Source organism: Ascaphus truei, chromosome 20, assembly GCF_040206685.1.
Source record: "Ascaphus truei isolate aAscTru1 chromosome 20, aAscTru1.hap1, whole genome shotgun sequence".
Lineage (NCBI taxonomy): Eukaryota > Metazoa > Chordata > Amphibia > Anura > Ascaphidae > Ascaphus > Ascaphus truei.
Genome location: NC_134502.1, coordinates 21,224,849 through 21,237,170, shown reverse-complemented (window position 1 = coordinate 21,237,170; position 12,322 = coordinate 21,224,849). Strand labels below are relative to the sequence as shown.

Below are 12,322 nucleotides of genomic sequence, written 5' to 3'. Positions count from 1 at the left end.
CTGGGGCAATCACCAACAAGACCCAGGTACATGCTGGGTACATGCTGGGTACATGCTGGGTACATGCTGGGTACATGCTGGGTACATGCTGCAACATTTCAGTGACATTTCTGCTGCCAGACTAATGGCCCATTGGATTAACAGCGGGGGTCCCTGGCAGTCCAATTCAAACTGAATGGGACTGCCAGGGACCCCTGCTGTGTTAATCCGATGGGCCAATAGTCTCTGCAGAAATGTCACTGAAATCTTTGCAGCATGTACCCAGCATGTACCCAGCATGTACCCAGCATGTACCCAGCATGTACCCAGCATGTTCCCAGCATGTACCTGGGTCTTGTTGGTGATAGACCCAGGTTTATCAAGACAAGCTTAAGGCAAGTTTTAGAATACTCGTCTGCCCACCGGTGTTTTCTTTAATGTCAATATACTGTAACTGCAAAACTACAGGTTATAAGAGGTATCCTTACTGCATCTACTATAGCTTTCAGCAAATATATAATTTTTACCGCTCTGAACATAACACAATAGAATTAACGTTCTGTAGTTTATCTCCTGCTACTCAAAATATGTTTGTACCCTTATACTAATACATTTACACAGAGCTGCCTGGATCTCCTTGTTCCTCAGAGTATAGATAATGGGATTGAATAATGGGGTGGCGACTGTGTACAGAATAGAGGTGATTTTCTTTACATTCACTGACTGTCCTTTGGGGGGAATTACATATTTAGCAAACAGTGTCCCATAATATGTGCACACAATGGCCAGGTGAGAGCTGCAGGTGGAGAAGGCTTTCTGTCTCCCAATGGTGGAGGAGATCCTGAGGATGGTGATGGAGATACAGACATAAGTCACAATAATGAAGATGAATGGGAGAATAACACAAGGGATGCCTAGAAAAGATAATACTGTATCCACAATGAATCTGTTTGAGCACAAATGTTCTAAGAGAGGGGTAATATCACAGAAGAAATGGTCAATGACATTGGGGTTACATAACTGAAATGAACAAACCAAAATAACCATATTTAGTGATACCATAAAACCTAAGAACCAAGACCAGAAAACCATTTGGCAGCAAAGCTTAAAGTCCATAATAGAAGAGTAACGCAATGGTTTGCAGATGGCCAGGTATCTATCATAAGACATCACTGTAAGGAGGAAACATTCAGCAGTTGCTGAGGCACCAAATAGGAAATATTGAGTGATGCAGCCAGCGAGAGAGATAACGGCCCCTTCTGCCATTATTATGTATAGCATGTTAGGCACAATATCTGTTGTCATCAAGATATCAGACAGGGACAGGAGACTGAGAAAGAAGTACATGGGGGTACGGAGCTGGTGACTGATTGACACCAAGACAATGATCAGGACATTTCCAGCTAAGGTGAAAATATATAACAGTAGGAAGACAAAGAAGAGTAAGATCTTGAAGTTGTGAATGGCTGGAAATCCCAGAAGCAGAAATTCTGTAACCGTGGTCTGATTCTCCCGGAGCATTGTGGGATAAAGAGGAAAAGGAGATCTTCAAATTAATTATCAGTTCTCGTGCTGCAAGAAGAGAGAGTTTATTCAGGCAATTAAGACATATAACACAGAAAAGCCTTAATATATTAATGTTACACAATGTACTGTACACTATGCTTTATTCCCTTTTTTTTTGTTTTTTAAGTACTATGCTTTATTGCACTTTGTATAATATATATATATATATATATATATATATATATATATATATATATATATATATATATATATATATATATATATATATACACTGTATACTTGTTAAAAAAAAACAGATTAGGGATAGGAACAGAATAGCAGAAAACATGTTACATACAATACATATAGTAGATGAGGTTAAAAGAATACAATATGTCCATCAAGTTCAAACTGCAGTATGAAATATTTAGGCGACAGAGACTGTACAGGACTTACATATTTGCACTTACAGTGTTTATATCCAGAGGAAGCCAAACAAAAACCCCAGTGAAACATCATCCACTGATATCTCCTAAGTGAATAAAGAAAGTAATTTCTGACTCTAAATAATGGCACTGTATGCAAGAGAGAAGAAATTGTGGGTCCCATAGAACAGGACCCACTAGCACTCCAAAGTGGGGCACACAGGTATGAGTTAAGAATTGTAAATATTTATTAAACAAACAGCCTAATGAAGACAAACAGACTATAATAAAAAACATAGTGAACCATATCCAAATGCTATAATACCCAAGTGCATGAATAGCAAGTACTGTAGTAAGTAACTCCTTTATATAATTAATATGTAGAGAAGAATATATATATATATATATATATATATATATATATATATATATATATATGTATGTATGTATGTATGTATGTATGTATGTATGTATGTATGTATGTATGTATGTATGTATGTATATATATATATATATATATATATATATATATATATATATATATATATATATGGAGTCCAACTACACTAAAGCTTCTACCAATGTAAATCAATGTCACAATACTAATAATGCAAGGGAAATGAATATACAGTATACTAAGATATACTAAGCCAAACATAGCACAGTATATCCTAAACCCTGCTAGTATGGCAACATCCCTGTATAAACAGATGTATGAATACACAGAGGTGCAACAGCAAACAGAAACAATGGTGAGAGCAACAAAGAATCAAAGCTGCCCCAGTAAACCTGAGATAATAAATATCACAGATCTGTCTCATAGGAATAAACAAAATGCCAGAGCAAATGTAGCATATGTATGTGTCAAAATGTGCTATAACAGGAGGTGTGGTGAAACAACCCTAATGCAGTAAGCACTCAATGCCGGGTATATATAATCCCTTAGGGCCATCAAACACAACAGCATCCGCTGCAACATATCAGGAAAGTTAGTGTGCAAATAAATTATGTGCAAATAAGATAATACTATAATGGGATATACAGTAAGTGTCACCCCTCCAAACCCTTCTAAACAGCAACCACTGCGGTATACGCCGAGCCCAGCCTGAAAGGGGAAGTAGCAGCTGAAGAGTCCCAAAGAATCCTGTGGTCCTGAATAGTAATAGCAGCGGTACTGACTCCAAATAGCACAAACACAATGTCCCGTAATAAAGGCAATAATGCTGATACTTGCTGCCACACGCTGCCACGTGCTGCTGTCACGTGGCTACTGGTCACAATGTTGAGGTCTGGAACAGAAAGTAGCATAGGAGACGATGAGCGAAGACACCCAACGCTGTATTTAGCCAGGAACGGCTTCGTCAGGGGCCGAAACACCGTGTTGGGGGGTCTTCGCTCACCGTCTCCTACGCTACTTTCTGTTCCAGACCTCAACATTGTGACCAGTAGTTGCATGACCGCAGTGTGTGGCCGCGTGTGACAGCAAGTGTCAAAGAGTAGCAGGACTGTTACCAGCCCACAAAGTACAAGAGCTCAATGAAAATTGCATAAATGTTTTAGCTAGAGATACACTGTATAGTGTATAGAACCATTCTTCACCTCCTACTGGTAACAGATGCTGTAATAACAATAATGATGTGTTTGTGGCAACTGGCCAGATTAATCACAGCGGAATAATGTTGCCCACTTTACTCACGGTTACCAAAATGAACGAAGACGGAGAGAGAGGTGGGCGGTGAGAGAGGAGGGAGTAGGAACAGCACCAGCTCAAAACTGCATTCCCAACTGTATACGATATATCCTCCTTCCGTAAAGTATAATGGTAGCTCTTCCACACTGTAATGACACTGCACAGCTCTGGTATGGCTCCGCTTACATCAGCTGTTCCGTTGCAGTGGCGGGGACGTAATAACTGAAACCAGAGGGTGGTCAAACCAGGATCTGTGCAGCCACACGCCCGGCTGAACAGACTGCTTCACTAGCGGGGAGCAGGGAGTCTTGAATCAGTAATTGTATCTCTAGCACAGCGTGCATCCAGGCGCATGGTCAGTAGTTGAGATGAATCAAAAATGGAAAAAAACGAAGCACAGCTGACAAAAATGTGTACCAGTGGAACAGTAGACCAATATCTAAAATGTACTAAATTAAAAACATATGATGGGGAACAAGAAGAAGATCCCTATGATATTATGCACTAATATCATAGGGATCTTCTTCTTGTTCCCCATCATATCTTATATCCCTATGTGTGCCCCCTATAGGTATCTTTGATAAAACGCCCTGTGCGTGAGACGCGTTAGAGGATGTGACAGGAAGTATCAGCTAAAAGAATTGCAAAACAAGTAATTCTGGAGCATATATATCGTGGCACTGTCCATTGATCCAATTGGAGGAAAAGAATAAAATAAATTGATGTTACTTGGGATAAAACTTCCCTTCGGTTAATGGTCCTAATACAAACCACAAAACGATATAAACAATGTATGTTTCATTTTAAACTTAAAATAGAAGTGATAACTGCAGAGAGATTTGCAGATGTAGCCAGCACCATTGTTTCCAGTGGTGGGATATGTTGGGATATGATGTGATAGCTTGTGATATATTGGGATATGTTGAGATATTCCTCTCTGTCACTGCCACTTAACCTTAACATCCACTGCAACCAGATATCCCTCTTACAAACACTGTATATAATATTTTGTTTCTGTATTTCTGTCATACCCGATGAAGGACCCTGAGAAGTTAGAAAGTTTGTAAAATATCAACTACTTGTTGGACCATTAAAATGTATCATAACACTGTCTCCCTCTCCCTCCTTTGTTACTCCATGGCAGAAAGGGCCAACACGGCTCCCCACCCTTCTTTCAGTTATAACAGGATATGTTGGATTATCTATACGAACAATGAAACTGGCTACATCTGTATTGTAGCAGCCAACCGGGTAAGGGATTATCACCAAGATTGGTCTTATTTGACAACGGAAAAATTAACTGCATGCACCAATATATGGTATAATGTAACTTGGGCATTGGCTGATTATCATTACGGTGCTACTCTTTAATAATGAAGTTGCATTTTGGGCTGTGAAAGGATCCCTTTGGTTGTTGTATGGAATCGGGGACCGCGTCCCCCGCGGTGCGCTCCCTCCTTACCTGCAGCTTCAAACACATCCGCGGACACCACTACGCGCGCACAGAGAGGTATTTCTAACATTACAGGGACTGGCCCCACCTCCCATTTATGTCATGTGACCGCGCTGCGTGTAGCGCACACATGATGCATGTGCACCGCTCCCCAGCAGCGTGTCAACAATTACTGTTCACTTAATCACTGCCACCTGTCTCCTGCACCGCTCCCCCTATCCCTGCCTCAGCTGAGGCCGCACCTCTGCTCCTGTCTGATTGGATCTGTTCTCCTATATATGCTCAGCTTTGCCACTGGCACTTTGGCTGAGCATTATTCCTTGTACCCTGTGTGTTCCCACCTCCCCGTTCCTAGCTTTGTCTTGCCTTGCCTTGCCCTAACTTTGTTGCTGTTTGATTTCCTGTGTACCGACCGGCTTGAACCTTGGACCTCCCTCTTCTGAATTACTGACCCTGGCTTACCTCTGACCTTCCGCTTCTCTCCAACCCCTGACTATGGCACCTGGACTTCACCAACTCTCCTTGCTCCAACCCTTCAACCTCGGCAAGTATCAGGACTGTTCTCACATCTCCAATACCAACCCGGCTACCCTGATCATCCACATTCCAGACGTGCCCTCATTGCTGTGGGTGGCGTTTACACTACCCCACCTCAGAACTGGGGTCCTGCCTTATTTGGGGTGAACATCAACGTTACAGTTGTACATGCATGTGCCACATCTGTACCTCTCAGGACACATATCGGTGCTGGAAATCGTTTCCTTAATGTAATTATACCTCACCTACTTTATGTATCATTTCCCCAATCACCTGCAAATAACACTGTATGAAAACTTTAGAAATAAACAGTTGTGACAGAAACCAGGGGATGGTAATAAATTCCATATATAGGGCTCCCAGGATACTGAACAGCTTCTATCCTGTTTAGGCTGGAAAGTGCAGCCTTAGAATGCATGCACTCCATCCCACAGTTTGGCAAGTGCTGGAACTGAGGGGTGAGGGATCCAGACCAGAGTTTGTCTGCTTTCTGATTTCTATCACCTGTCCTGTTAGGTGGAAATCAGGTATGTAAGGCTGATTTCCTGGTTCCTCTCCCCTCTCCCCAAGAGCCTGGAGGCAGAAAGGCTGCTGGAAGCAGAGAGGGGAAACGCCTCTCCCCAAACAGGTTAAATCATTCTGTTCCTTTTTGTTCTAAAACTGCAAAGTTCCTTATTTTGTTGTTGTAAGTGGATAAGCCGCTCCAATCCCAGTCAGGGAAAAACCTTAGTTAAGTTATTGCTCAGGTGAGCAGGGTTTTGTTTGCTTATGTATTATTTTGTATTTCGAGTGGCAGTCTCAGTGCCTGGGACTGAATAAACCAGGCAGTAGCCTGTTTAAAGGAACAGCACGTTACGCCTCGTCATTTAACCTACCCTAAAGGACCGTGTTCTAACAGTCCCGGACAGACGACGGAGCCCCGGAGTAAGCCGTTTGTCACATATGGTGGAGAATGCGGGCAGAACACTAAAAGGTCTGCAAGTAAAAGAACTTTAAAAAAAAAAAAAAGTTTTTTTTCCCCATCAAGATGGAAGACGTCGTGAGTGCGTTGGTACGCAATGTCGCTGCCCAGAAAGATACGAATGCAGCCCTGCAAGAGGCGAATGCAGCCCAGCAAAAAGCAAATGCAACCCAGCAACAGCTGCTAATAGCCCAGCAAGAGATGCAAACCAGCAACAGGCGAATGCAAACCAGCAAGAGACAAACCACTTGCTGAGAAAGGAGCAACAACGGTTCGCCCAGGCCTTACAGCAGGAACTCGAGGTCCTGAGAGAGACTATCATTAAGACTCCACTGGCAGAGGCAGTCCCAGTCCCGAAAATGACCAGGGCAAGCCACTACCTTCAGAAGATGGGGCCCTCGGATGATGTTGAAACCTATCTTCTCACTTTTGAACGTATGGCACAGAGAGAGGGATGGCCAGAAGCTGAGTGGGCCAGTCTAATCACACCCTTCTTAAGCGGCGAACCCCAGAAGGCTTACTTTGATCTAGAGCCAGCTGAAGCTAACGTCTATGCAAAATTGAAGTTCGAGATCCTCGCCCGCCTCGGCGTAACCACAGCTGTTCGCACCCAAAGGTTCCACGCATGGTCCTTCACATTGGATAAAGCCACCCGAAGCCAGATGTATGACCTCATCCACATCGCTCGGAAGTGGCTACAACCCGAGATCAACTCAGCAAGCCACATCGTGGAACGGTTGGTCATGGACCAGTTCTTAAGGAAACTTCCCTCTGCCCTACACCGTTGGGTCAGTCAGAGTGACCCACACAATGCAGATGAGCTGGTGGCCCTCGTAGAAAGGTACAATGCAGCAGAAGAGCAACCGCAACCCATAGTCATGGAGCATCCCCACTTCCCAAGGTTCCAGGACTTTTCCAGAGACGGTAAAAGGGTACCAGGGTTAAGGGGGGCTGAAGAGCGATGACCGCCTTCACACAGCACCAGTAACAGTGGCTCGCATACTAAGGGCAACAGCCAACATGGGGAGCCGAAAAAGGGCTCTAAGTGGGACACAGACTATGTACCTAAATGTGTAAATTGTCATGAGAGGAGCCACACCGCGAAAGTCTGCCCACTAAATGCTGAACCAATGCAATGCAACAGCGTTTAACCTTATTTGTTGTGGTCCCAATGTATGGGCCTTAGCCCAGAGGACCCCTTGAATAACCATCTCTGGGCATCTGTAAAGGTAAATGGTAAGAGGGTTCGGGCACTACTTGACTCTGGGAGTATGGTTACACTAGTGTCCGAATACCTGTTGCCCATTTGGAAAAAACAGGTAAACAGTTCACAAAAAGTGGCAATTTGTTGTATACATGGGAATAATCACGAATATTCCACTGTTGATGTTCTTATTGAAACAGAGTTTGGTTCTTTAGATTTCAAAGTGGGTATAGTACCCAAACTGGCACATGATGTGTTAATAGGGACCGACTTTCCCCATTTTCTCAGAATAGCGACAAGAGTTCAATAGCGGATCATAAAGAAGTAATAGAAGAAACAAATCCTTTCCCTTTTTCAGAAATAGAGGTTGATGAGGGCCCAAATAAAAAGGGGAAAGAGGAAGAGTGCTGTAGAATTCCATTTCCCATGGCAACCTTGGTAGGGAATACCCCAAATCAAGATGTTGAACAGGCGCTTACCACCCCAGATATCCAGAAAGGAGAGTTGGAGCACAGCTATACGAAATAAATTTGCTAGAGAGTGTCCCAAAAATTAGAGGTTTATTATTTGTCAGAACATGGTAACAAGAAAAAAATGAGCCCTCAGGCCCCCACCGACATGTTTCGAGCTTCCGCTCTTTATCAAGGTTGATGAGGGCCCAAATAAAAAGGGGAAAAAGGAAGAGTGCTGTAGAATTCCATTTCCCATGGCTACCTTGGTAGGGAATACCCCAAATCAAACCAGATAGGTCACTTGCCTACCCCTACTTCGAGGTAGAAAATGACCTAGTATATCGGGTTGATAGGAGGAAATCCATTATAACTAAACAATTATTGGTACCACGGACGTTCCGTAATGTAGTATTACACCTCACACATAGTCACCCATTGGGGGGACACCTAGGGGTGGAAAAAACAAAAGAAAAGGTTCTCCGAAGCTTCTATTGGCCTGGGGTTCTGGCAGAAATTACCAATTATTGCTCCTCATGCCCAGAATGTCAGATCACCGCCCCCGTTCAAAGCATATCGTAGCCCATTGGTACCCTTAACCATAATAGATGTACCATTTGACCGGATTGCTATGGATCTAGTAGGACCCCTAATAAAGTCTGTTAGGGGACATCAGCATATATTGGTAATATTAGATTATGCCACCCGATATCCGGATGCAGTTCCCCAATGTAGCACCTCTGCTTAAAACATAGCAAAAGAGTTAATTGTATTGTATGTCTTTATTTATATAGCGCCATAAATGTACATAGCGCTTCACAGTAGTAATACATATCATATAAATAACAAATAATATAAATAACAGATCATGGGAATAAGTGCTTCAGACATACTGTAAGAGTAACATTAAGGAAGGAGTCCCTGCTCCGAGGAGCTTACAATCTAATTGGTAGGTAGGGAGAACGTACAGAGACAGTAGGAGGGAATACTAGTAAGTGTGTCTGCACGGGCCAAGCTTTATGTGTCATGTGTCCATGACACATAATAGTTCTGTTTACCCGGGTTGGAATTCCTAAAGAGATCTTAACTGACCAGGGAACACCATTTATGTCCCAAGTAACAAAAGAGTTATGTAAACTCCTAAAAATCAAGCATCTCAGAACCTCAGTCTATCATCCACAAACAGATGGTTTAGTGGAACGGTTCAATAAAACCTTAAAGAGCATGTTACGCCGGGCGGTCGATAAGGATGGGAAAAACTGGGATTGTTTGTTACCCTACCTGTTAATTGCCATTAGGGAGGTTCCCCAATCATTCACAGGCTTCTCCCCATTTGAACTATTGTATGGCCGACACCCAAAGGGCTTACTAGATCTAGAGACAAAAATTGGAGTATGACCTCCAGTGTTCCAATGCTGACAATCATGTGTAGGTGTATAGGCATATAATAAGCCAATGTTCAGGCACAACGAAGGAAGTGGTCTCAATGCAGGTAACAATGATGGTATGAAAGTATATGGATATGGGGTGGCTATAAGGTATAATAAACGGACCGGGGGCCCAATATCAAATAGGCACTAGAGGTGCAAAATGATCTGACCTCCGCCACAGCAATTGCAACCTCAACTCATAGCCCAAATGAAAGCTGCCCTTAACCGGTAAGTACCCTGCCACCCCAATAGCTGAGCTGTATAAATGAAGCACCCGTAACCTGTAGCTGTAGGTATGTTGCTGTGGACATCGAGGAAGCTGCTAATGATCCTGGAAAGGCAGGGCGCTCCTGCGCAAAGCTCTAATGGGTGCCGCTACTGCTCCGCTGCCTGCCGATCACGCCAATTCCCCGGTCAGTCGATGGAAATGACAACACTCAGCTGCGTTTGTCGGATGACTCGGTTCACGATGCGCTGCGGCATGTAGTACGTGTAACCCCGTGTCCTAGACGCCAACAGCTGTGTTCTCTTCGGGGGACCAGCATACAGTGCGCTCTGGCGCATAGATCGTCGGGATACCGCGTCTGCTGGAAAGTAGTAACAACTGCTAACGTAATGAGACCTCTGTGTGCTCCATAGCAAATTGGTAGGCAGAAGTGAAAAGTAATGAATGGTCACTACTCCTCCGCACCAACACAAACTTGAAGGTTTAAAAAATGAATTTTATTACAAAAAAAGGCTAGACATCGTGGAAGAGACCACTCTGACGCGTTTCATCCCGTGAAACGCGTCAGAGTGGTCTCTTCCACGATGTCTAGCCTTTTTTTGTAATAAAATTCATTTTTTAAACCTTCAAGTTTGTGTTGGTGTGGAGAAGTAGTGACCATTCATTACTTTTCACTTCTGCTTACTAGATATAGCCAAAGAGACCTGGGAACACGCAGTTTTCCCATACAGAAGTATAATAGAACATATTGCCCAGATGCAGGACCGCATAGCTGCAGTCCTACCTATAGTGAGGGAACACATGGAAAAAGCTCAAGAGGCACAGAGGAATACGTATAATAAGGGTGCTAGGGTCAGAATTTTTTATCCAGGCGACAGGGTGCTAGTTCTGGTTCCCACCGTAGAGAGTAAATTCCTTGCTAAGTGGCATGGGCCATATGAGGTCTTAGAAAGAGTGGGAGAAGTAAATTACAAGGTGAGACAGCCAGGTAGGAGGAAACCTGAGAAAATCTACCATGTAAACCTACTTAAGCCCATGAAAGATAGAGAGGTCTTGTTAACCTTAGTACCCACAGGTCCATCAGAGAATCGAGAAACTGACCCAGAGGTTAGCATAGCTGAAACCCTGTCCGTTCATCAGAAACGAGAGGTCCAGAACCTACTGTAGTGAGAAGAAACAAAGAAGTCTTCTCTACAAAGCCAGGTAGAACTAGGGTAATTGAACCTGACCTAGTCTCTGAACCGGGGGGCTGAGTTAACCTTAAACCGTACCGAATCACAGAGGCCAAAATGGAGGCTATAAGTTTAGAGGTTAAAAAAATGCTAAAACTAGGTGTAATTGAAGAATCCCAAAGTGGGTGTGTAACATGGGACTTATCCCTGTTCACAAATGTGCCTCTAATCCAGCAGTGTGGTGGTTAACTGCTGGTAGCAAATTAACTAACACCACCTGCCTTATTCAGGTGGTAGAAAAAGCCTGCCTTTGAGACAGGAAGTGACTCCTTAGCTCTGACTGAGAGCTGAACTTTGGAGAGACAGAGCAGAGTGTTCTTGAGTCTCACAGGAGAGACTGTTCGGGAAGAACACACATCTCTGGAGCTGACCGGTCTTGAGCTCTGCCCAGCATAGCTGATTGCAAGATACCAAATAAGACTTCTAAACCTGGATGCTGATTTTCTGTGCACGCACGGGTGCGGTTCCAGGACAACAGAGAAGCTTACTCTACAGCTGATAAACAGATAAGACTTTCATTATTAAGAGACTGCTTATATCTGCTTATTTTCATGCTATATGTTTTGGGGCTGAGAAAAATGCTTGACTAGGGAGATGTGAATTAAGTGCATAGGATTTCACTAGAAATACTCCCAAGTGGATAGAAGCTTTGTTCCCCCCTCTGTGTTTGGATAATTTCCTGATGAGAAGGAAAAGGCACAATAAAGCCTATTATAATTTCACCTTATAAAGCCTCCCAATTGTGTACCTCTGTGAACGTCCGTCTACATATGGTGTCCGAGGTGGGACAAGAGGTGTCTTTGTAGTTAAAAAGGACTGCAGTTTTTATGTGAAATTTTTTTGTTATGCTTTTTGCCTACAAACAGTCTAAACAACTTGAAAAAAACAAAAAAAAAAAACCTCTCATGCAGCAGAGGCAGAGTTAAAGGGGTACACACCAGTGGAACTTACACTGCACTGAAACTTACAAAAACCACAGATGGACTCTTTTCCCCAATCCCAAGAGACTGCTGAAGCAGGTAAACCTTTAATTGCCTATCACAAAGTGCAATACGGTCATTGAAATAGGGATTTTGCCTTCTAGCCATAGTCAGGGTTCAAGAAGTGAGTCAGCCCTTAAAAAGGGATAGGTGTTTGTTGTTTTCAAAAGTTTCGCTGAAGCAGTGAATACAGATGGTGACCCATGAGGGGTACTGATTTTGCAAATAAAGGTTGCCACACTGCATCGGG

General features: G+C 43.3%; 1 protein-coding gene across 1 annotated transcript; it reads right to left on the bottom strand.

Moving 5' to 3' along the window:
* Positions 1-555: 555 nt before the first annotated feature.
* On the bottom strand, positions 556-1,506 carry LOC142471021 (olfactory receptor 11A1-like). The gene has a single exon (XM_075577819.1). It carries the CDS (start codon positions 1,498-1,500, stop codon positions 556-558), a length of 945 nt encoding a protein of 314 aa, XP_075433934.1. The 5' UTR covers positions 1,501-1,506.
* Positions 1,507-12,322: the final 10,816 nt, after the last annotated feature.